General features: G+C 45.5%; 1 protein-coding gene across 1 annotated transcript in view; it reads left to right on the top strand.

Moving 5' to 3' along the window:
• Positions 1-25516, top strand: part of GLB1 (galactosidase beta 1) — a 62545-nt gene extending 37029 nt beyond the window's left edge. Inside the window, exons 11-16 of the mRNA XM_037525813.2 lie at positions 4824-4898; positions 6328-6417; positions 9379-9492; positions 10995-11126; positions 13462-13716; positions 24944-25516. Coding sequence (XP_037381710.1) covers positions 4824-4898; positions 6328-6417; positions 9379-9492; positions 10995-11126; positions 13462-13716; positions 24944-25144 — 867 coding nt within the window. The 3' untranslated portion in view covers positions 25145-25516. The remainder of the gene's footprint in view (positions 1-4823; positions 4899-6327; positions 6418-9378; positions 9493-10994; positions 11127-13461; positions 13717-24943) is intronic.
• The last annotated feature ends 822 nt before the right edge of the window (positions 25517-26338 follow it).

Raw genomic sequence — 26338 nt, 5'->3', positions numbered from 1 at the left:
CCTCCCTACCCTCCTCTGCTGGATGCCTCCAATCTATGGTCAGCTTGCAAGTTTTGTCTCTTTCCTGATCCTTTGCTCGGTTTCCCTATATTCCACCTGCCAGTGAAACCATCTGATATTTATCTTTTTCCTTCTGGCTTATTTCACTGAGCAGCATCCCTTCTAGCTCCATCCATGCTGCTGCAAATGGCATGAGTTTGTCTTTTTTGGTCGCTGAATAGTATTCCACTGTGTCTATATACCACATCTTCTTGATCCAGTCATCAGTTTGGGGGCATTAGGTGGTCTCCATATCTTAGCTATTGTAAACAGAGGCACCAGATTTTTAAACTTCAGCGTGGACGGACTGAAACAGGAATTTAGACTTCCAATCTCAAATGAAACTTTAACTCCCTTCAGGTCTCTTCTAGCATGCTGATCTTCTCTTCTTGCTGCCTGGTATAAAGCATCACCTCTCTACTTCCTTCCTGATGGACAGGTGACATGGTGTCCTCTTCCACTGAGAACATTAATGCTCATGAATGTGCCTTGTTAAGGAGTTTGGATTATAGACCATGGAGTGCCTTTGAAGTGTTTTAAGGAAGAAAGAGAGAGCTAAACATTTCAAAAAGGTTGTTGAAGGCACCAGACGGCCTCTTCACTTATGACTGTTCAAGGCATGACAAAGATTGACATTTTTGTCTTCTAATGTAGGCTCTTTGGTGTGGGTAAAACTCAGCCAGATATGGTTAACACTTTGACCTCGAGGATGAACCATAAGACTGTAGGGCAGTGCCCGTCTCCTCCCTGAGAGGGGCAGTGGTGAGTTTATACTGTATGCTTTTGCATGAATTTAAGACCAATTTTTAAAAATAATTTTGTTCCCATTTTTCATATGCTTGATCTGAAAACTATACTTAAAGCACAAATTATTATGGTGATATAAAGTTTCAGAATATAGTGTTTTGGTGTATTCTTTCATTTCTTTTCTGAAACAAAAGTAGGTTAGGAGATTAGGACATTTCTCTATGGTAGTGAAAAATCTCTAAATTATTAAAAAGAGAAAAGACCGTGACAAATGGGATGGACAGGTGGAGGCTTAATATTGATATTATAATGAGTTCACCTCACTGATTTAAAAAACCAAGATCCAGATAGATAATTGGCTAAAAAACAAATAAGTATAGACATTTGGTTGAAATTTTTGGTATATACTACTAATTAAAAATCATATAAAATGTTCATATTATTTGACCTAGTTGCCCTTGTTTTTTTTTTAATTTAAGGATAAGTTGCTCACTGCAACATTATTTATAAAATCAAAAATTGGGAATTCAACTCCTATTGTTGTAAGAATGGTTATATAAATTCTTTCATATCCTTTTGAATGCAATATGTAATAAATAAAATTGTCAGTGGCAGCAGAGAATACAAACTTACCCTCTATTTTATACATGTACATAAGGGGAGGGTTTAAGAGCAAAACTGGAAAAGAGAAGGTTTGGGGTATTTTGGGTTTTGAAATTATAGGTAAGGATACTTTTTATTCTATTATCACTACAACAATAAAGGTAGCACGATGGAGCAATAGAAACAGCTGTAGACTTGGAGTCAAAATCCCAGCACCCTCCCTCACTGTCTCTATAATCTTGAGAAAGTTCCCCAGTCTCATATCTAAAAAGAAAATAACTAGCTTCGAGGGTCACTAGAAAATGAGATGCCAACACCGGCACATAATCCCTTTACTACAGTGAGCAAAATGCTGATGGACTAAAGGTGTCTGTGCGATGACTTTTTCTTCAGATGTGGTAGAGATTGCAGACCTAGTTACATTGGAATCCATCTTGATTTTAGGAGTTAGATATGGCATGTGCAGGTAAATAGGGAAACTCAGAAAACAAATCATAGTGCTCTTAGGTCATTTATGTGGATTTGGTTTTTGTTTTATTTATTTTTATTTTATTTTATATATTTTTTACATCATTTTTCATTTTTGCACAATGTATGCATTTTCATCTTGGTTATAGTCCCCATACAATTCCCACCCCCCTTGTTTTGATCCTACTCCTTCCCACCCCCCCCTCCCCCAGTGTGTCTCTGGTTTATAGTTGCTTGTTGATTGTTTTCTGTTTTATTAGCTAGAAGGTGAGGTGGAAGTCATGGTGGAGTAGGTCATTTGTCAAAAGGAGAAGGAATATGGAGTCTAAACTTACGGGGAAACTCCACAGAGAAATCTGACATCTTGTTCTGCTTATAATCAATAGAAACTCTGGCTTGACATTCATTTTAAAATGAATGATGACAATCATTTTATTATAATCTCTTTAAATTTCACAGAAATTCAGATTCACAGAATATTAGAAATGAAAAGGACTTTCAGATCAAGATGGCTATCTCTTCCCCCTTTCAAAATGTTACTAAATGATAAACTTTTTTTTTTTTTTTAACGAAGTCAACAAGATGGAAGCTGTCCATGCACGAGGGTTTTCAAAATATTTCTGGGATGGTCAGACATTTAAGAACATTTTTAAAACCTCAACAGGAAAGAGAAAGACTGAGCTGAAATAAACAGAAAATCTCTAAGGCAATAGAGAATTCAGGGAACAGGAGAGCCCTGAAGCAAAACAAGCTCTCAAGTTTATATTCTTCTGAGAGATTTGAGAAGATATTGCATCTATAAGAACAGGATACTTTGAAAAAGGAGTAGTGGAGAACGAGAAAGCGTTCTTGGAAATTAAATATAATCTAGAAATTAGAACCTGAAGGCAGTGATGGAAATGGGAGATAAGAGATGAAATATATAGTGCAGCACTCCAGATGTTTAACTTACTTTTTCTTAATTACCTTTTTTATTGAGGTAACATTGGTTTACAACCTTTTGTGACTCAGGAGTACAGGTTCACACCTCTTCAGATTTATGTCACCACGCTACACCCACCACCAAAGCACCATCATCCGCTGCCATAGTCTGTTGTCTTTCCCATCTTGTTCCCTAATCCTGCCCTCCCCTAACTTAGTTATAAGGAAGAAAAAAAAAAGAAGAAAATATTAAAGAAATACAGAATTTTTTTCCAAAACAGGAAAGGATACCAGAGTTACGCAGCATAATGAATGTGAAAACCATACATATTCAGACATAACGTTGGCAAATTTTAGAACACAGGGAATAGAGTGCCTGTAAGTTTTTGGACAGTAAAAAAGCCAGTTACCTTTAAACAAACAAGAATGAGAAGATTTTTGACATAGAATTCTGTGCCCATCTATATCATCAACTACATTTGGCATTTTCAAAGGTTTAGTAAGTTTACCTTCCACATAGCAGTTTTGGGAAGTTATCTTGACATTGCTTCAGTGAACTGAGGAAGTCACAAGAGAGAGACATTAGAAACAAAAGTTAAAAGCGGGAGCCTCCCTGGTGGCACAAGGGGTTAAGAACCGCACTACGAAGCAAATCCGCAGCCTCTGCAGCAGGAGTTCGATCCCCAGGCAGCCAGGGAGCAACCCATATGACGCAGCAGACTCTCCTGTCTCACCCGCTGCTCCCCTCAGCAGTGTGTTTCAGTCAGTCTGCCTGTTCTGCTCCCCACTCTGTCTCTGGTGAATCCTCTCGATCCCCGTACCTCTGGCCTGCACCCCAGTTCTTATATACATAAGTAATAAAAATCTTTTTTAAAAAAGTTTGGGCATAAAGGATGATATGTCTTAATTAATGGAACTAAGAAACAAAGGTACAGGATATTATTTAAAGCTACAAAGGTAACCAGCCGAGAAACTAAAAATGGTGATATAATCATGTTCACAAGAAAAGAGATACCTGGAATAATGCAAGTGAGCTAAAATCTCATATCAAAGAAATCAATGTTAATGTTGTAAATTGATCAAACAAGAAACAGCAGATAAATATACTGATTTGTATGTGTATATTCTGATATACATTAATACTCAAGATTTTATTTCGTAGGTTCTTATCTAAAAATAATTTCAAACTTACAGAAAGGTTTCAAGAATAAAAATAGTGCAAAGACCACTTTGTGCACCCAGATTCATCCATGGCAACATTTCTATTTGTTCCATCATTTGCCCCTCATTTGTCTTTTTTTCTCTTTTTAACGTATAAGAACTGGATGCAGACCAGAGGTTCAGGGGATGAGAGGATTCACCAGAGACAGAGTGGGGAGCAGAATAGGCAGCTCTACTGAAATACACTGCTGAGGGGAGCAACGGGCAAGACAGGAGAAGTCTGCTGCGCCATATGTGGGTCAGCTCCCTGCCCAGGGATCGAACTCAGGCCCAGCAGTGATAGCACTGAGATTTAATCCCTAGGTCACCAGGGAGGCCCTCATCTGTCTTCTTAACCATTGGAGGGTTGTATCCATCATGACTGTTTCCCCTTAAATGCTTCAGTGTCAGTATATGTTTATAGATAGGAATATGCTCTTATGTAACCACAACAAATTTGACATTGATAGAAAACTTTAACCCACAGATAAGATTTAATGTACAAATAGTCTCTCTTACTCTTGGCTCTCTCCCTTCAGATTCTATTTAACACTTCATCCCTAAATACTATGGTTATTTTTAAATTTTTATTACTATTATTTTTTCCCCCTCTTTCCGATTGCTTGTTTTTGCTCTCTGTTTTGCAAGTCTTTTGTTCTATCATTGTTTGAATGATTCCTCAAGCTTAAAACACAGACACACACTTAGAAGTAAAACTCTATCAGATTCTGTTTAGAAGGAAATCTTTTGTCTTTCCAAAAACTTTTTAAAAATGAATTTTCTCAATATAGTTCTGAATGTTGAATCTTCTTTTCTTTTTTTATCTTTTTCCACTTGATTTATAGTTTGAAAATGTACCAGAAGGTCTTATCCCTCCATCCACACCAAAGTTTGCATATGGAAAAGTTACTCTGGAAAAGGTAAGAGAAAAATTGAATTGTTGAGTGTGAGGAAGTGGAATTTAGCAGCCACGAGTGAAAGTGTTGTTACGCCTGGGAAATATGATTATTTTTCTGTGAATTTGTTTTCTGTGTGAGTGATGAGGTAGATGATGTTTCTGGGGAAATGAGAGGTGAGAGGAGATGAATGCATGTTGACAGGATGAGCAATAGGGCGGGGGTAGGAGGCATTCGTAGATAACTGAAGCAAAATGGACTGAATTATCAGTTGTCAAGTTAACAGTTCCAGGAGCCTTTGTGAGAATAACATGCCACCATGTTGTTATGGCTGGTGAGGTTCTTTTTCCATAATTCACCCTTTCTTAGTTTTTCCCCCAAGTCATGGGCATTCTGATAGGTCCTACAGCCCTATCACAAAATTATGTCCTAATTTTCTTGGTCTGTGAGTTATATGATAAATGGGACATGGGGGGGGGATTAGAAATTACTCATTTAAAAAAAAGGAGATAAGGGCATTTTATTCTAGGGAAAAAGAAAAAGTTTTCACTAAATAGTCATGAATGACATAAGCCCATTTGTTTTGACCACCTGTGTCTTCTGGTTTTCCCCTCTTATTATCCCTAACTCCTACGAGTGTTAACTCAAGAAAAACAAAACAACGTGAAGAGTGACGTGTTTCTTAAGAATCTTGATAGTTTAAAATAGCATCATGATAGTCTAAAATAGCATCATAATTTTGATCTTGAAACAAAATGCCAAACACGATTGCACAGTTGTTCCACTGAAGTGCTTTGATGCTGTGACTTTCCAACTGGTGTCAGTACGTGTGTTACATTCTACAGAGAATGTGTAGAATGATTAACCAAATTTTAATCACACTTACAAAAGGAGTGCCTTCTACTTGTTGACTGCTGTTGCTACTTAAGGAAAAGATTGGTTAGTTTTAAAGCTGGGCAATATTAATTTTCATGCAACAGAAAATGACCGCACATATTTAATACAACGTTGCTAAAACAAATCTAGCTTAGTCTCAGAAGCACATTCTGTTTACCAGGAAGGAAAACTGTGCAAGCAGAAATAGCTTTTTGTTGTTAACTAAATATATATAATTTTAAGACAGCAAATCAATGCTTAATGGAATTAAATTTATGTAGAATATAATTATGTAGGATATAATTATAAAGGTAAGGGCCTTTTGTATTTCTCTCAGGAGGTTGTATTTCTAAATAGGCATGTTTGAAATTCCTTTTAAGAGGACCAGCATTTATTTTTCATTAAGAGTTAGAGAATGGTTGGAGAGGATTGGAGGTCACTGGAAAGTAGCATTGAGTGGAATTTGAACAATTAGGTTTATTTAGGGGTTTGGTTGACCCAGTAAGGTCCTTGATAATTTGCAAGTCCCTTTGTCCCCAATTCTCAGTGAGTGAATGCTGCTTTTGTTTCTTTTCAGTTGAAGACAGTGGAGGAAGCTCTGGGCATTCTGAGTCCCGCTGGACCCATACAAAGCCGTTATCCCTTGACGTTTGTACAGGTGAAACAGGTAGGCCTGTGCAGGTAATGCATCATCATGTATTTGCAAAGATGAGCTTTCTGCAATGCCTTGCGGCGCCTGTTCTAAACCTAGGGGCCAAAATAGTAAGCAGATGAATCAAATCCTGGGTAAATGAACCATGGATTACCAGGCTCTCTTTACTTCAGGGGGATGATCTTATACTTCCCCACATTCATTATTATCACTCGAACAGGTCGTAGGCTCACTCTGCTTCAACATAGTTCTCTACACACTATAAATTCAGGGCACTTCTGCGCTGTCACCTTTATTTCATGGCATCAGAGGAAAATCGCTATTTTAAATACTCAATAAAGAAAATTACTTATCCTTAGTTAGCTCAAAGGTGCAGGGACTGTGTTCATGATAGATTAGATTCTTAGAGATTGTTTCTCCTACTTTTAAAGAGAACACAGCACAATGAGTGTGTGTGAGAGTGTTTGTTTAATCTCTAGGCATTGCTCCATCTTTATTTTAAAAATTTTCCCCAACTTCTTACTTTGGAAAATTTCAAATCTGATGAAGTTGCAAGAATAGCATAAAGAACATCAGTACAGCTTTCACCCAGACTCCGCTGTTTTACTTGCTTTATTTTTCTCTGCCTGTGTGTGTCTGTGTGTGTGTGTGTAGCTACTTTTTAAAAAATCATTTTAATTGTCAAAATCATAACACCTCACCCCTAAATACTATAGTTCTATTTTTTTTAATTTTTATTACTATTATTTTTTTCCTCATATCATTGTTATTTTTTGGACAATATTTGACTTCTCCCCTTAGGTGTAGTCCCTGAAGTTCTCCCACCAAATGGTGTATATCTGTTAAGAAGACACGTCCCACGGGACCACAGTATAATAATCACACTTAAAGTTAACATTGACTCAGTCCCACTGTCAAATATACATTCTACTTTACGTATCCTGGTCATTCCCATCATGCTCTTTGCAGTTTCACATTTTCAACCCAGTTTACAATCCACAATTAAGCAGTTCCTTTAGTTAGTGTGCTCTGTTAGTCTTTCCTCTCAAAGAGTTCCTAAGTCTCTCCTCTCTCATCTCCCCAACACAGACACTCCTGAAGAGTTTAGGGCAGGTGTTTTGTAGACTCCTGCTCACTGATTAGATTCAATAAAAAATTTTTTCCTGCACACCACAAAGGTGATGCATCTTTCTTGAAGCATCGTATCAGGGTGCCCAGGAGGTCAGGTTAGCCTTTTTTTTTTTTTAAGATTTTTATTTATTTATGCATATAAGAGCTGGGGTACAAGCCAGAGATGGGGGGGTAAGAGGATCCACCAGAGACAGAGTGGGGAACAGAACAGGCAGACTAACTGAAATGCACTGCGGAGGGGAGCAGCAGGCGAGATAGGAGAGGTCTGCTGTGCCATGTGGGTAGCTCCTTGGCCGGCTGGGGATCGAACTCGTGCTGCAGAGGCTGCAGATTGTTTCATAGTGCAGTGCTTAAACCCCTGGCGCCACCAGGGAGGCTCAGTTTAGCCTTTTGTGGTGATGTTAACTTTAAGCACTCAGCATATCTCAGCCCCATTTTTTAAACTGGAAAATTACCTGGATTCTCCTTCTGGCTTTCCTTTGGAGATTACCTTTGGAAGGTGTCTGAACAATAAGGTGATGTAATAATACCATATCTAACCTTAGTTCAGTGTATTGGCCCCCAGTTACTATTTTTACATTTGTAGTTTTCTTCCAATAGCTCTGGCTTTGTGATCAATAAAATGGATAATTTTCACTAACCTTGGGTAGAGTTTGTTCTCTCGCTCTAGCATCCACTGGCTGTATGTCCATGTCTGCAACTATGGCGTCGACCTGCCCTCTACACCTCCCAGCGTGCCGAGCACTGCAGAGCAGACATGGGAGCTGGAACAGCACCAGCACCCAGGAAATGGATTCCAGGCTCATGCACAGATACCTGGGGTCACCCTTTTTCAGACCCCTTCTGCTTTCTGAGTTAGGACTTTGCTCTATAGTTAGTTTAAAAAAAAACAAAAACAGGGTCTCCCAGGTGGCGCAAGGGGTTAAGTCTCAGCACTATGAGGCTGTCTGCAGCCACTGCAGCAGGAGTTCTATCCCTGGCCAGGGAGCTACCCACATGGCACAGCAGACCTCTCCTGTCTCGCCTGCTGCTCCCCTCAGCAGTGTATTTCAGTAGATCCACCTGTTCCACTCCCCACTCTGTCTCTAGTGAATCCCCTCACGCCCCCGCACCTCTGACCTGCACCCAGCTCTTGTACGCATAAGTAAATAAATAAAATCTTTTTAAAAAAAAAAAAAGAGGGAGAGAGAGAGGAAGATCTGGGAGGCAGGATTCCTGGCATTTCTTGAGTCCAGACCTTTCCTGCAACCTGAGGATTAATGTTCTTTTCAGCTCCTCTAATCACCTCTCCACTTGCCTGAGGTGCATGTCCTTTCTTTTGAGATCCTAGAAGTGGGTAACTTTTTCTCTCTCCCATGCTGGAGTCTCGAGGATTCGTCCAGCTCGCCCTTGCTAACTAGTCCACTGCAGAAAGGCACTACCTACGGCTGTGCTGTTGTTCCGAGACTGTGTGGTCCCTTTCAAACCATGGGTACCAGCATCTAGAATTATTTTCTAACTTAGCAACAGGTTTCACCCCTGTCTCTCACTCTCTGTTTCCCCTGCTCCTCCTCTTCACAGTTTCTGATTAACTCTTGTTTTGTCTGTCAGAGCAGATTTAACCCAAAAACCCGGAGAATGTTTTACTAAATGGAGTTTCACCTTGGCATTGTTGGTTTTTGTTTGTCCAGTGTTTTGTTGTTGTTGATTTCTTGGTGTTTGGAATTAACACAGAATTGTGGGTTACAGGGAAAGCGTCTCATTCCTAAGGATTTTGGAAACATCATTTTCACACAGATGGAACCCAAGTTCTCTTAAAATGAACAGCAAGAGTGACGCATTTTTCTTATATCCCTTTCTATCCAGTATTATGGGTTCGTCCTGTACCGAACAATGCTTCCTCTAGACTGCAGCCAACCAACACCCCTCTCTTCACCTTTCAATGGTGTCCATGATCGGGCCTACGTCTCCGTGGATGGGGTAAGACCGTCTGAACTGTATATGTCTGCCCGAGGTGGGGGTAGGAGTTCAGGGGTGGGGTCGGTGTCTGCCCTGGGTTAGGTGGTGGACTCTGTGCCTACCTTACCAACCTCAAACTCCACCCACACCTCACTAGGCTGTGTGGCCTCACCCAGGTTCCATCTGCCAAGAACTACAGGGAATCCAATCCTCTCCCTCTCAACCACAGGGTTGTGCTCCAGAGACCCCAAGTTCTCTGAAAGGCTACCTGGTGTCCCCACAACCTCGCCATCCCCTCTGACTGACCTCAGCGTGTCAGCCGTATCGTCTTTGCTCCTTGAGAACAGAGTTCGTTTTGTACATGCCAGAGAGGTGATTCCCATCATGTTGGGCCTACATCCTTTGTGAGAAATTACATCCTGAAGGATGGTGTATTATTATAGCTAAAATACACAAAGAACTTTCTTGTAGAACAAAAGACAGCTAGGTTTTAGGATTCCCTTCCCCTCACTGAAATAATTAAAGAACGCTTTCCTAGCCAAGAGAATTTGTTCAGAAAAAAATATTTTTTTTAAGATTTATTTATTTATATAAGAACTGGGGTACAGGCCAGATGCCCGGGAGGGTGAGAGAATTCACCAGAGACAGAGCAGGGAACAGAACAGGCAGACTGATGAAATACACTGCTGAGGGGAGCAGCGGGCACGACAGGAGAGGTCTGCCACACCATGTGGAATTCTCGCCGGCCAGCCGGGATCAAACTCACGCTGCAGAGGCTGTGGACAGTTTCACGGTGCAGCGCTTAACCGCCTGCGCCATCAGGGAGGCCCCTGTTCAGAAATTTTTTAGTGAAAATATTTCCCTTCTGTGGTCATCAGTGGCGTTCATTTTAGCAGGAGCACGTTTCTAAGACATTATGTGAATACTGATGGTGGTTGTTTCTAGGCTTCCGATTTAGAAGTTATCTTAGTGAAATTGTGGTCTTGTGTAAACGTTATCGGTTTTTCAAATCTAACCTTTTCAAAAATTAGGAATATGTTGTTGCTAAAATATCTGTTGTTTTCCCTCATCCTATTACATAATTTTCGTGGTTAAGGCACCATATCAGGTATTTTGAGGCAAGAGTACTCCACCTAACTCATTGATTTTTATCTTGTTTATCTGATTTTCTTTCACCTCTCCACGTTCTTTAAAAACTTTTTTTTTACAACTATATTTTCTGCTGTGAGAAGATGAAACAGTTCCAATAATGAGACCCCTCCCCTGGAATTTTTCCCTTTATTCTCTTTCCATTAAAAGTAGATGCACAGCAAAACACTGTGGAGCAACGGCAACCAGCCTGTGCCTTTCCTTGGTCAGAGTTGGTGACTTTCCCACTAGGAAGCAGTGAGGGGAGGAACTGGACCACCTGTCTGGTGACAGGTGACACTTCCGGCAGGAAAACAGGTGCTGGATTAACTGAGCATCAGCCTTTTTACTCATCTCCTTGTCCTCATTCATTTTCTTTGGCATTGAATCCACAGGTCCCCCAGGGAATCCTCCAGCGAAATTATGTACTCACGCTGAACATAACTGGGAAAGCTGGAGCCACTCTTGACCTTCTGGTGGAGAACATGGGACGGGTGAACTATGGCAATAACATCAGTGATTTTAAGGTAGGATCAGCCACACTAACCGTGAGGAGTGAGGTTGAAGGGTTCACAGGACTGCCTTAGCTGCCTGAAGAAGTTTCTACAGATCTATTTAAAACCCTCCTGCCTGCATTCCTTCCCTGCAGCTGGATAACATAGAAGCATTTTTAAAAGCCCGAGTACTTTGCTGCATTGGATGAGTGAACCTACCGTGATTTGTTTACCCTGACTGTAGAAGCTGAGTTATTTTGAAGACCTGTTTTTCTCTGCAGCTGGTGCGATGCTGAGCATTGCACACAGAACATATTGCCCTTGCATTTGAGTTCAGTCAGCCTGTAGGAAGAAGCAGAAGGAGGAAGCCACTTTACCTTGCTTTTCCTTTGCTTGCAAAACCCACCAAACTCTCTCAGAGGGCACTCCCTTGCCAACCAAGATAACTTAGCATTCAGTCTGCTATTTCCTGGGTGGGGAAGATCCATGACAAACTCTTGAATTGTAAAGAGTCTTTTCCCTTGGGGCACTGCCTCTTCCCTCTGTTGGTTACCCAGGTGGTTAGTTCAAATATGTTTTTCTACTGCATATTTTTATATATTTTTAAGATTTATTTATACAAGAACCAGGGTACAGGCCAGATGCGTGGGAGGGTGAAAGGATTCACCAGAGACAGAGCGGGGAACAGAACAGGCAGACTGACTGAAATACACTGCTGAGGGGAGCAGCGGGCAAGACAGGAGAGGTCTGCTGCGCCATGTGGGATTCTTGCTGGCCTGCTGGGATCAAACCCGCGCTGCAGAGGCTGCGGACAGCTTCACAGTGTGTCACTCAACCACCTGCGCCACCAGGGAGGCCCTCTACCACATATTTTAAAGAGTATTATTTAGCAGACACTTGTTAAGCTTATACCCGGGGTAAGATACTCCATGAGGTACAACAGTATTGAGATAAAGGTTCCTTGTGGGTAGCTCCCCATTTGCTCAAGGACAGAAGATGGGCAGAGGGAGTTGTGGTACCAGCGGGTGGAGGACAGGATGGTGTCTGGACTATTTCCTCGCCCTATTGGTGGCAACTTGAAGGTAAGACAATTACACACTTAGGGGATGCTCTACAGGGGTCCTCTTTACCTCCAGGGCTAGTGTCCATGGCCTTGTGCTAAAATCAGTGACCTCCCTGCCTGGCTCTCACAGGCCAGGCTGACCTGTGTGTGCAGGGACAGGAACTCACCATCTAGTCTCAGGACCCAGCAGAGAGCCTGGCATAGTTGCCTGGTTAATGTTCATTGAATTACTAAGTGAGCAATGGAAGCTTGGTATTGAGAGGTGTCCTGGGGCAACTTGGGACCCCATAGTGGAGGGATACTTTCCCCAAATAAAAGACTGGGAAAGGAAAGTTGATGAGCCAGAAACATAAGCGTCGATGCTATGAAACCCGCTAGACAAAGCTGCTTAATACAAGTCTGAGGATCCCCCTTCTTTATCACTGCCCTTTCTGTCCGTTTTTTTTTTTTTTTTTTTAAGATTTATTTATTTATTTATACAGGCACTGGGTACAGTCAGAATCTCAGGAGGGTGAGAGAATTCACCAGAGCCAGACAGGGAACAGAACAGGCAGGCTGATGAAATACACTGCTGAGGGGAGCAGCCGGCAAGACAGGAGAGGTCCGTCGCGCCATGTGGGACCCTCACCAGGGGCCGGGGATCGAACCGGCGCTGCAAAGCCTGCGGGCAGCTTCGCAGCCCAGCGCTCAACCACTGCACCACCAAGGGAGGCTCTGCCCTTTCTGTCCTTTTACAGAGCTCAAAGTATTGTCATTTATTTCATCTCATTTAGTCCTCTGATAGGCATGGACTCAGGTATGATCATGCATGTGTGTGTGTTGCCAAGTTGCCCAAGGTCAAGACTTAATTTCACTTAAAGGCCACAGCAGAGTCTGCATCCTCCTCCTCCTCCGTCCCTTACTTCAGCAGAATGGATGTTCTTCTGCTTCCTCCACTCCATTCATTTTCCGGATCCTCAGAGTCCACCATCTTTTCGTCCATTCTAGCAGTGGCTCTGAACCACAGACTGGGTTAGGGACTTGGAGGTCACAGTCTCCCTGTCTGAAGAGCAGAACTCTGGGGCTTCCATGAGACTATCCTGGCGTCCAAAGAGAGAAAAGTGTAGTTTGGGAAATGTACCTTTTCCCAGGGGATGTCCCTCCACCTCAAGTCAGACCTGGGTTCCATTAACACACAGGTTGAGTCTCATTGACTGTTGGGGTTTCGTATCCCATTTTGCTTTTCCAGAAATTCAGGATTGGAACTCAGAGGCACTGGAAACCTTTTCCTTCCCACCCCCGTTCACTGCTGTTTCTCTTTCACAGGGTCTGGTTTCTAACCTCACGCTCAACTCCACTATCCTCACAAACTGGACCATCTTTCCGCTGAACACAGAGGATGCCGTGCGCAGCCACCTTGGGGGCTGGGGTGGCCGTCACAGCGGCCCCCGTGATGAAGCGCGTGCCCGAGGCTCAGCGAACTACACACTCCCGGCCTTCTATAGTGGGAATTTCTCCATCCCCAGTGACATCCCAGACTTGCCCCAGGACACCTTTATCCAGTTTTCTGGATGGACTAAGGTATGTTTCTTCACGGGAAGTGTTTCCGTTCAGAGCTCAAACAGCTGTTTTTCAGTGTGTGAGAAAGAATAAAAAGCTGTTAATGAAAGGCTGGGTGACAGCTTGGGGAGGGCAAGGGAAGGCTCGCTGTACTGATAGTTTGTCCATTCCGCAAGAGTCAGGCGGGGACAGATATTCAGGGATTTGATGACCAGCTTGGAGGTACCCCCATCTGGCCCATACTCTGTCTGACAACGCCCTTTCATGAATGGTGGCTTCCTGCTTCCTCTAAGAAACATCATAGTCCCTTAGCATTCTGATTTTGAGGGGCACTTCCTCTTTATCCTGAAGAATTCTGGTCCAGATGAGGGGGCGAATCTCAGGGAGTTTACTTTTCCTTATCCATGCCTAACTCTGCTCCCTTTATGCCCACCTCATACAGCCCTGTGCCTAGTCGTGTCCCCCATGGTCTGTATGATCCTCAGGTCTTCCCAGTCAAGCCCTTTATTCTTTGACAGGCCCAACAGTCCTTGGGGTGCCCACCTTTCCCCAACTGGCCTTTCTAACCTTCACCACCTTAAGCTGCCTTACCCTCCCCCACCCTCTGGGCTGAGGACTCACCCTCCTAGCTGCTATCAGGTGTAACTCCTTTGTTCCTTCAGCTTCCTGTCAGACTTATCTCTCGCCTCCACTCTCACTTCCTGCCCAGCGGTGTCTAGGAGGAAGTCTAAGCTGTGAATCCCCCCCACACACCTTTTTCCTCCAAGCCAATATCCTGTTCTCATACTTCTTCCTCCTGCATTTTGTCAGCCTTTCTGTCTTCTTTGCCAACTTCTATCTTGCAGTCAAGAAGTGATATCTTGGTGCTCTGGGATCTGAAAACAAAGTCCCGCATCTTCCCGCTTTAGCTAGCAAGCTGGTCTTTGTCCCTGCCTGTTGTTTCTCCCCGACTTTCATTTCCCCATCTCCGTCTTGGTGCCCTGCTGTGTCTTACTTTTCCTTTCTTCATGCTTCTTCATCCTCTCACTGTGCCCACCTAGCCGTCCCATCTTCCTCTCCCAAGATTGGCATTAACTCCTCTAAGGAAGCTTCCTAGACCCTGAGTCCAGGAAAGGGCTGCCCTGTCCTCTGAGCCCCTTCTGTGCCCCACCTGAACTCGGTGTCGTGATGCTCCATGGCCCTAGGGTGACCGTGGTTTCACCCATTGAGTCATAAGCTTTATGAGGGGCATTTTTTTAAATGCCCAGCTTGCTCACCATCCCATTGGGCTGTGTAAATGCTTGCAAGAGAAGGCGCACAGCTGCCGGCGCTGGGCCCCGGGAAGAAGTGATAGGAGGAGTGTGAGCAGTCCTGCTGGTGTCGTGGGGTTTTGCCAGGTGCTATGGCAGATAAGACCCAAGCACAAACCATTGCTCCCCAGTGGTGTCATTTAGTGCCCTCAGAAAAAGAACTTTCAGGAGACCCCAAGCAGAAAGAAAATGGATCTATGACAGTCATTATGAGACGGGCTGGGTGACTCAGATGGAGCTTGAAACAGCCCCAGCGGTGGGATGGCCCTTCATGAGAATCAGGAGTTTTGTTAGGGAGGGAATTTAAGGTGGAAGAATAGAAGCAAAAGTGCAGACATGGAAAAAGCTGGGTTGTTTGGGGAGGTCAGAATGCATTCACCTTGACCAGCTCATAAAGGTGTCACAGTCAGAGTGACAGACCCAGGCATTCTGCTCGAAACCTTAGACGCTATCTCTGCGATCATCACAAGAGGCACCTGTGGTAGGATGTGTGTCATTATCACCAGCTTGCAGATGAGCAGATAGAGGCTCAGAGACTTAAGGAATTTATGTGAGAGTAGTGCAAACTTTGTACAGAAGTAGGTGACAGTTCAGCGCTTCAGCCCCAAGTCAGTCTGCCTTGAAGTCTCCCGTGAAAAGTCCGGCATCGCTGTCCAGGACCTGGAAGGCCGGTCAGGAGCTGGTGTTGATTTCATCAGAGGCTTTGATCTGTTCGGTCTGATGAACGTTCTGCCCCTTGATGCTTGAAAACTATGTAAACATAAAATATGTCTAACTATATCACAGGGATCAGACGCCCTCCAAACCCAGCTAATCGGTATGTCCATTCCTAAACTAGTACGTAATTGCTCCCAGCATTGTGATCCAAAATTGCCAAAAGGTGGAGAATTAGGCCAGTGCACACAACTCCCATCTGCCCAGACTCCCTACGACAGGCCGTTGTCTGGGGCTTCGGCTGTCACTTGTGCCATGTACCTGATGTCCTGCTGTCAGTGCAAGTGTCTGGCAACCGATAAGTGAAGAAGCAAAATGTGGTGTGTGTTCAGTCAATCGAATTTTACTCAGAAATAAAAGAAAGCACCGATGCAGGTCACAACCCGGGTGGACCCTGCCGACATTATACTAAATGAAAGAAGCCAGTCACCAACCCCATGTGCTGTCCAGAATGAGCCAATCTAGGGTCAAAAGACCAGTGTTGCCTCGACCAGGGGAAGGGCAGTATTGCGGGGGACATAGGGAGTGAGTGCTGATGGGTCTAGGGTTTCTTCTTGGCATAATGAAAATGTTCTACAATTGTGGTGTGCGTACAGCTCTGCTGCATACTAAAAATCCCTGCAGTGTACACTTTAAGTGAGCAGATTTTGTGGTATGTGAATTTTAATCACATACACACAGGCCCACCCACAGACCTGAGTAATACAGGTCTGGAGGTCAGAGGACACACACAATGATAGAACAAACGGTTTTGTTATTTCCTGGCAAGCAGCGGTCCCTGTTGCCGAGGATAGTCTCCCCAGCCCCTGGAGATGCTGAATGCTCAGCAGTTGCAGAAGACAAATCCCACATCCCACGGGGCACTGGATTTTGGCTTCTAGGAGACTGAGCAGTGTGGGGCTGGGCGTGGACCAAATGAAACCAAAGCCCCAGCCGTTTCTAACACTCTTTACACTTGTCATTTCTAACACTCTGTCCTCAGGCACCAAGACATCCTGTCTGCTGAGCCCTGGCATAGCCCCTGACCCAGCCTTTTGGCTCACACTGTTCACTTACTATCATAAACAACCTACTTTGACTTAGTGAATGAAGTTAGCGATAAAGGTGACTTGGCTGATTTAAAAAAAAAAACACTTCTGGTTATTTGGCTTGACTTGAGTCGGATGTGGCTTTCTGGTTCACTGGCCAACATCGAGTATAAGACTCATTCGGGAGTGGTCTGTGTGAGGGAAACAGCCTGTGCCCACAGACCCCCGTAAGTGGGTGGTCATATATGCCATGCCTAAACTGCCGAGTTCTGTCAATGCGGTGACATTTGTGCTGTCTCTCTGCAGATGGGTGTGCTCAAGTCTCACATTAATAGCCTCTGTGGCCTCCCTGCATTTTTTTTTAAAAGATTTATTTATTTAGGGTCTCCCCAGTGGCGCAGTGGTTGAGCGCTGGGTTGCGAAGCTGCCCGCAGCCTCTGCAGCGCCGGTTCGATCCTGGTCACCGGGTGAGGGTCCCACATGGCGCGCAGACCTCTCCTGCTGCCGGCTGCTCCCCTCAGCAGTGTACTTCAGTCCTTCTGCCTGCTCTGCTCCCTGCTCTGGCTCTGGTGAATTCTCTCACCCTCCCACGCTTCTGACTGTACCCAGTGCTTGTATAAATAATAAATAAATAAAATCTTTAAAAAAAAAAAAAAAAGAGGGCCTCCCCGGTGGCGCAGCGGTTGAGCGCTGGGTTGCGAGGCTGCCCGCTGCCTCTGCAGCGCCGGTTCGATCCCCGGCTGCTCCCCGGCCACCGGAGGAGGGTCCCACATGGGGCGCAGACCTCTCCTGCCGCCCGCTGCTCCCCTCAGCAGTGTACTTCGGTCCTTCTGCCTGCTCTGCTCCCTGCTCTGGCTCTGGTGAATTCTCTCACCCTCCCGCGCTTCTGACTGTACCCAGTGCATGTACAAACAAAACAAACGAACAAACAAATAAATAAATAAAACATGCCTCTATAAAAGAAAAAAAAATTAAAAAAAGAAAAAAAAAAAAAGATTCTGAGAGCGACTGGGTTAGGGGCACATCCAGTTCCCTCGGAAAGCAGGAACACTTCATTCCATACCTGGCCCAAAGCTTCTTGTCCATCTAGCTGGGCCTGAATTGTAGCCGTTATGAAAAATGCATGCGTGTGAGTAAGATATTTTCCTGCATTCTCTGAACCATTCTAGCAAATTATTGCCCCTGAGGAGGGGATTGTGAAGCCTCTGATTTATAGCTGCTCATTGAGAAGTCCCCGTAGCTAGGATCTGTGGCTCATTGTAGAAATGGCGTTGTGACTAGTGTCTGAAGGGAAGACAGTCTTGTGGGAACGAGCCCTTCAACTTTTGGGATCTGACACTCTAGGTACAGAGTTGTAGGGGCAGGATGGGCCACAGTGCAGGTTTTCTGACCCAGCAGACCGGGTAAAGGAGGAGTCAGAGTCCTCAGTGGCTTTTGCAGGTCTTTTATTTAGATTTACCAGGCACATGGCAGGCAGGGGTGCTGGGGGGCCGGGAGGCTGGCAGGCCTCCCAGCCCCCAGCAGATCCTCACTCCATCTGGGCTCTCTCTGGAGTTCTCTCTGCTTCTCTTGGCTTCTGCTCGTTCTTGGCTTCTACTGGTGTCCCCATGACGCCGCCCTTATAAACTCAGTCTCTCAGCCCAGGTGTACCCACTTCAGGTGCCCGCCATCAGGCATGCATTCAGGACCACAGGGTTTCCTCATCTATCCGAACGGTGGGAGGGCAGAAAAGCCTGATTCTTTTTCCTTACCCTACAACAGTGTCAGAGTTGAACAGAATTGTTGGACACGCAGTTGTCTCCAGAGAGCTGGAGAATTTTTGGTGTCAAGGAAACACCTCAGAAAAAGCAAGGCTAGTGATAGAAAGATGCCGTTGGAAAGGCAGTCTTGTGGCTTCACCTACCAAGGAGTTTGGATATTACCTTGAGAACTTTGTAGCAGTTTTTTGAACAGTGTATAGAATGTACCAGGGAGAGGTGCTCAGGGTCTGTCATGCCTCTTAGAAAGGTGGGCTTTCAAAGAACTGTTGCCATTTCTACAATGAGCCTCAGATCCTAGCACTTTGGACCCTACTTTCTTTCTGAATTTGGTATGTTTTTAAAACTTTTGGGCCTAGTAAATAGTTATTCTTCTGTCCCATAAATTATAGTTTACCCCTAAATTCATTCTTTCTAGTCACAAGTCTTGTGAACTTGGAAATTAGATAATCAGACTTCTTCCCACAAATATAAATCTAATCACAAAATGTGTGAAGATTGTGTCTAAGCAGAGTGAATGGGTTCTGAATGCAGTCTGGGAAGCAGCCACCCCAGGTGGACAGGTTCATTGTGGATTCCAGCAAGCAGATCAAAGATCTTGGAGCCCTTGCGAGGTTTGACAGGCTTGTAATACTGAAGCAGGGGACTGGACTCAGGCACACCAGCAGGTAGGGAGGCAGCCCCCAGCATCTCTCTCTGACATAATGATCGTGCCCACGTGCCCCCGCGCTCTCCGGCTTCTTGGCCCAAGTAATCACAGGTGTGTGTGCCCTGTGCTCACACTCCCAAGCGCTTTTTGCGCTAACACATGCTCACTCACGTGTGGACAACGAAACCCAGGAGGAAAGCAAGGTCGCAGGTGGCAGCCGTGGAGGCTAGCAGCGGGAGGCAAGAAAGAACCTGAGTTGCCCCATTTTCCCAACAGTCTCCTACAGTGTTTAACGCATGGACTTTATAACAAAGTATGTGGCTCCCTGGAGCTAGCTTTAACTCACCTGGCCTTAGCGTTGTTCCGGATATGGGAGGCAGCACAGTGATCTTCATTATGTGAGGTGTTCCATTGACAAGGTCAAGCAGTGATGAACTTTGAGCAGAGAAAGAAAGGAATTTGTACGTGGGGTTTGGTGAGGAGAGGAAGTGTTCCCTAACACTTTGTTGTCATGATTTTAATTCTATCTGAGTCGATCCTAAAATACAGAGAACCCATACAATTAGGCAATACTTTCGCCACAGAGGACTCAAACGAGTGTGATTTGCATTAACTGCACTCTTGGGTCTGAAGGCAGGAGGGAATTCATTTTTTCCTGTGTACCTCAGTGAAATCTAACATCGAAGCAAGTCCCTCACCATTTTACCTTTTTAAAAAAATTACCTTTCCAAGTTAACAATTACTCATGAATTGTGTATGTTAAGAACTTTGAACCTTGAGAAATGAACTTTAGGTCTTTTCCATTTAAAATCCCCCAAGAGGGCCTCCCCTGGTGGCGCAGTGGTAGAGCGCTGGGCTGCAAAGCTGCCCGCAGCCTCTGCAGCACCAGTTCGATCCCCGGCTGCCGGTGAGGGTCCCACATGGCACAACAGACCTCTCCTGCCGTGCCCACTGCTCCCCTCAGCAGTGTATTTCGTCAGTCTGCCTGTTCTGTTCCCTGCTCTGGCTCTGGTGAATTCTCTCACCCTCCCGCACTTCTGACTGTACCCAATGCTTGTATAAATAAATAAATCTTTAAAAAAAATAAAAAATAAAAAAAATAAAATAAAATAAAATCCCCCAAGAATTTACTGTCTTCTTAAGAGTATGATAAAGACCATATTCAACCCTAGCTGGTTGCTTTTGAAGGCACTCCCAAACAAATTTGAAAAAATTTAAACCACGGCTTAAAACAGAATTGAAAGTTTTGCTTCAAACTCTTATGAGGATTATGTAGATCTAGAAAATTTTAAACAGACATATAGATTTATCTGATTCTCAAAGTAGGTCAGACATTTCTGGGAATGTAACATTTATTATCACTGAGGAGGTGGTAATGGTTACAACAGCAAAGAGTGGGGAGTCTCCCAGGGGTGAAGACTTGGTCAGAGCAAGTCAGACTTTGCCATGGCATCACTTTAGCTGGGACAGGAAGACCCAGAGGCCAAGGGGTGTTAACCTACAAATGCCAGCCCGTTAAGAGTATATTGGCTTTTTCCCCAGTGGCGCAGCGGTTGAGCGCTGGGTTGCGAAGCTGCCCGTGACCTCTGCGGCGCCGGTTCGATCCCCGGCTGCTCCCCGGCCACCGGAGGAGGGTCCCACATGGCGCGCAGACCTCTCCTGCCGCCCGCTGCTCCCCTCAGCAGTGTCCTTCGGTCCTTCTGCCTGCTCTGCTCCCCGCTCTGGCTCTGGTGAATTCTCTCACCCTCCCGCGCTTCTGACTGTACCCAGTGCATGTATAAACAAACAAACAAACAAATAAATAAAACATGCCTCTATTTAAAAAAAAAAAAAAAAAAAAAAAAGAGTATATTGGCTTTTAATTTATCCGCTCACATACGTCACCCTCTCTAATTTCAGCATCAGCTTTTAAGAGAAACAAAAAATCAGTCTATTTTTTAATGTAGAACTTTTTTAAAAGGGTTTGACGCTTATTTTTTAAAGATTTATTTATTTATTTATGCACACAAGAACTGGGGTACAGGCCAGAGAGGTGGGGGGGGTGAGAGGATCCACCAGAGACAGAGTGGGGAGCAGAACACGCAGACTGACTGAAATACACTGCGGAGGTGAGCAGCAGGCAAGACAGGAGAGGTCTGCTCTGCCATGTGGGTAGCTCCCTGGCTGGCCTGGGATCAAACTCATGCTGCAGAGGCTGCGGATTGCTTCATAGGTTGCGTCTTAACCCCTTGCGCCACCAGGGAGGCCCAAGTTTGACTCTTTTTAAGTGAATTTTCACACTTACAAATTATTGGGCCATTGTGAGGTTAGTAGCAGGGAGATGTGACAGTCACCTGATTTTCATTTTGCTGCTGCTTGAAGCCTGCATTCTAGCGGTAATCAAGGAAGTGGGGAGACCTGTGCGGCAGCTGTAGTAGTCTGAGCATGGATTTTTTTTCTTTTTAAACCAATAGCTTCAATATTTTATTTGTTCGCAATTTGGCTTGTTAACTGCATATAATGAAAGTACAAGAATAAGGTTGCAGTTTATTAGATTTAAAATAAAGACATTCATTAATAAGGAATCTTCAAATATGAATATTCCAGACATTTCTATTATCTGATCAGAATAACTGTCTCTGAAGATTACCTAGCTTTGGAAGGCGTTGGCATGCAGTTGAATTAAACTCAGAATTTTTCAAAATACCTCATTATAAAAAATATTCTGTAGTCATACTGAGAATTTTAATAGAACTTTCCCTTCCTGAAATAAAGGAAACAAGGCTTTTTGTAAGATGTGCTCCTGAACAAATCACAGTAAATAAATGTATATTTAACTTCCACCATCTCAAAACACAGGTGACTTTCTGTTACTTGGCCTTGAAAACAAAGTATAGAACAATCTGGCAGCAACTTCAGGTAGAGAATTGCCAAAACAAAGCATTTGAACATGAGGAGTTGGGGAAACCTGAGCATAAGATCCACGTTTTATTAATAACCGACACAGAAGTGAAGGGGCCCCGCCCTCCCCAGTAGCATTGCCGCAGGCCTGGCCAGCCCCATTTTCATCTGTGACATGAAGACAGCACTGGCTGGCTCTGGGGATGCAGAGAAACAGATTGTGATTCTCACTAGTCCTTCATTGAACCCACCCTCCCCTCCACCTCGTCTCATACTGCACTTCACTAGGTTTGTTTTTTTTAAAAAAAAGATTTATTTATTTTATTTATGCAAGCACTGGGTACAGTCAGAAGCACGGGAGGGTAAGAGAATTCACCAGAGCGGGGAGCAGAACAGGCAGAAGGACCATGTGGGACGCTCACCCAGGGGCTGGGGATCGAACTGGCGCTGCAGAGGCTGCGGGCAGCTTCACAACCCAGCGCTCAACCGCTGCGCCACCGGGGAAGCCCCACCACCAGGTTTTAAAGAGATACAAAATCTAGCAGAGTTGTCCTCGTTCATATGCCTGGCAGGATGGATAGAGAGCATCTCTGCGGCTGAGAGTCAGGCGGTTATGAGAACTGTGAGACTGTCGCCCTCTTTCAACAGACGTGGTTTTTAATCCCCATCCCCCTTTCCTGGGCACGCAAAGGCTGTGCTTTTCTCCTCGCTGGGCACCAGGTCACTGAGCACTCCCTGGTGCCCAGCGCTGTGCTGAGCACTGGCCATGCCCTGCTCTCTTCCTGTACCTTCATCCCTGCACTGAGCCAGCACCTGCCCAAGGTGAGACAATGAGTGGCAGGACTAAGATTTGAACCCAGGAAACAAATTCCGAGGGAGGTAGAATAAAGCAACATTTGGCGGCTGAAAAATACCCAAAGGTAAGCAACGAAGAAGCTCTAGGGTGAGAGACTACAGTGGTGTCATGGAGCACCTGGGGCCAGCACTCAGCAAATAACCCCAATATACGTGGGCCCCTTTGAGGAGCTGTTTCTTTTCTTCTTCCTCCCTCCCTTCTCCCTTTATTCCATCCTCCCTGTTGTGCAACCACCCAGACCAGGCAGGGAGGGTCTGACTGATTCAAGGTCACTGTTGAGTTGGGCACTCAAAAAGAGAATTTTGGAGCCATGCCTTTAATACTGCATCAGGGGCCAGGCACACAGGCAGCCCAGCAGGCAGCCACACAGCCCAAACCCCAGCCCCCAGGAAACTCCCCTTTTAACCCCGGCTTCTCAGCCCAGGTGTTAGTGCTCACGTAGGCACAAGCCCCGTGCTCTCTGGCTTTTCAGCCTGGGTAGGTGTGCGTGCCTCGTGCTCACACTCCCAAGTGCTTTTGCATCACTCGGTATCAAGCGGCAACACGGGTCGCCCAACCTGGGAGGAAAACGAGGCCCGTACAGGCTGACAGCAGGCTGTGAAAAGGAGCTGGCGTGCCTCCCTTTTCATTACACCTCCTCTCCCACGTTTTCTCTCCCTGCTTTCTGTGAGGTGTGCATGACCTCCCTCCTTCCCTCTTTCTTTGTATTCAACCAGCTGTTCGGACCTTAAGCCACACACACCCAGACACCGTCCCTGTTCTCTAGGAGTTTCTCTTTTGTCATGGAGGCAGCTTGTCCTACTCACAGAAATTGTCTGCGGCTTATAGGCTCTCCTGTGCTCCTTGAAATTTGCAGTTCCCAGCCTCGCTTGTTAGCGTGAAAACCCCCAAAACACAGCATAGACACCCCCATGATGGGCCTGTCTTGCCCCCAGCCTCCACATCCTCCTCGAGAGTTTGAGTTGCTTCCTAAGACATGTGTCCCCAGACTACAGGCCCTGTGCCCACCCCTGTCCACCGACAGTGCGGTAAGACCCACCCCAGAAGGGGCAAGGAAGGAAAGTTCATTCCCGAGGAGGCAGGTTGGCAAGTCTCCAGACAGGCATCAGGAGGGGCTGGTATCTGGAGGCACCCGGGATGAGATTCAGAAACGCAAAGTTGCCACAGTGCTGTGCAACTCTCCCAGGCCGGGTAGGTTCACCACTGCTTCTAACAGTTCAAAAGGGAACTTTGGGGGCCTCCCTGCTGGCCTAGCAGTTCAGTCTCAGCGCTATCACTGCTAGGGACTGCGTTCCATCCCCGGCCAGGGAGCTGACCCACATGGCACAGCAGACCTCTCCTGTCTCGCCTGCTGCTCCCCTCAGCAGTGTGTTTCAGAGGGTCCGCCTGTTCTGCTCCCCACCCTGCCCCTGGTGAATCTTCTCACACCCCAACCCCCCCGGCCCCCGCGCCTCTGGCCTGCACCCCAGTTCTACGCAAAAATTTTTTTTTAATTCCAAAAAAAAAAAACTTTGTTGCCCTTGGCTACTTAAGAGGCTCATAGTAGCATGCAGGAAACAGACCAGCAGAGAGACAGCAACTCAAGCCCCACCCCCAGGGCGACACCGCCTTTTTATCCCCTCTCTCCTAGGCGCGGGTGTGCCCACTTGCACATGCGCACACACCCATGCTCCAGGTGTCCACAATCAGGCACGCGTGCCCACGCCTATACACTTTCTGCCTTAACACGCTCAAGACCACCGGTGATAGCCACAGAGGCTAGTGGTGTAAAAAGCTGATGAATTATTTACCCCACAGACGGGTGTGACTGATGAAGCCAGAGGGACCCATGTGTATGTTTTCTTGATGCAGGCGTGGCTGTGTGGGGCAGATTTTTACTATTTCTCCCACCCACCTCCCCAATGTGTCCAGTCATCCCCGCAGGATGCTGGAGCCAGGCCTGGCCTGTGGTGGGAGAGCCCTGCTATGGGGACAGTTCCTGCCTCTGCCACTGCGGCCCCCATGTGGCCAGGCGCTCCTGTTCCTGGGGGTTGTTGGTACAGCTAGAGCTGATCCTTTTCTCTGTCTTTCTCCAGGGTCAGGTATGGATTAATGGCTTTAACCTTGGCCGTTACTGGCCAGCTTGGGGTCCCCAGTTGACCTTGTTTGTGCCCCGGCACATCCTGGTGACATCGGCCCCAAACTCCGTGACGGTGCTGGAGCTGGAGCGAGCGCCCTGTGACGGGGACCCGCAGCTGTGCGCGGTGCAGTTCGTGGACAAGCCGGTTTTGAAGTAGTCGCGACTGCCGGTCATCACCTGTCGGATCACCACTCGCCAGCGGACCATGGATCATGGCTGAAGACTGTGACCCCTTGGGGTTCTTGCACATACCTCACATTTCCCACTTGTAATGCCAATATTTGATTTGAGGGTTTGATTGGGGAACATAGAGTTTGTGTTTTCATTTGAGGTTTCCCTGCAGCCTCGCGGTTCCTGGCCCACCGCTGTCTGGGGTCTCATGGATGGGGGGGTGTTGGGGGGCGGGTAGCACGTATGTGTTTCTGTAAAGAGTTAAAATAGCAGCTTTCCATTTGTTTCTGATTTTTATTCTGGGAAAATCATGTCTTTTTGTTAAATAAAATTTGTACTCAGCCAGTGGTACTGTTTTTAATGTAGGGCTGGTATTACATTATAAGTTCTGATTTAGATCATAACTAGACTTGAGTGGGCTGAATAAGCCACTTCACTAACTTGAAGTTCAAAGGAATGGAAAGTCTTGGTTTGATCTAGTGGACGGCTGTTCTTCTGATCCTTGACTTCCTTTTGAATTTCTGTGATATCTACTAGGCACCCATACAGACAGCTCAAAATGATTATACAAACAACCTAAATGATCAATAGTTGCAGACTACAGAATTTGGTACGGTAGTATAGCCTCGAATGGCCTGTGGGTCTGTATTTGCTTATACGAAAGCACTTACATGATCTCTTGTGTGAAACAAGCAGATCTCCTTAAGTTTGGTTCCATTTTGTGTGCTTAGACATAAGAACAGCTTATACCACATGCTCAGCAGGGCCGGTACACGTCAGTCAGCACTGTCCACGTGAGTGTGTATGCTGTGCACGCACATGGATCTGCAGGGACACATGCACAGCCTGCCATGGGGGTGGAGCCCTCGTCTGTTGACCCCTTGCCTTATGCCATGCCCCATTCTGATGCCCCATTCTTAATTGATTCATCTCACAACAACTTGGAGGAATGTACCATCTTCTCCCACTTACCAGGACATACAGCTGTAAGTGACAGAGGCAGCGTTTGACCCAGAACATCTGCTCCAGTTCAGGCCCATCACATACATAATAGAGCAATACAGGTGTATGTTTCCACAGGAAAGGATTGGAATGACCTAAACAAAAATGTTAATATGGTCAGTTAGCCCCAGATTGTTAGCCCCAGATTGTTAGCCCCAGATTAACAGGACCTGCAGAA

This window comes from Talpa occidentalis, unplaced genomic scaffold, assembly GCF_014898055.3.
Source record: "Talpa occidentalis isolate TD23 unplaced genomic scaffold, MPIMG_talOcc4v2.1 talOcc4.10, whole genome shotgun sequence".
Taxonomy (NCBI): Eukaryota; Metazoa; Chordata; class Mammalia; order Eulipotyphla; family Talpidae; genus Talpa; species Talpa occidentalis.
Note: the sequence above shows the minus strand (reverse complement) of the source record. Positions and strands in the feature narration are given on the sequence as shown.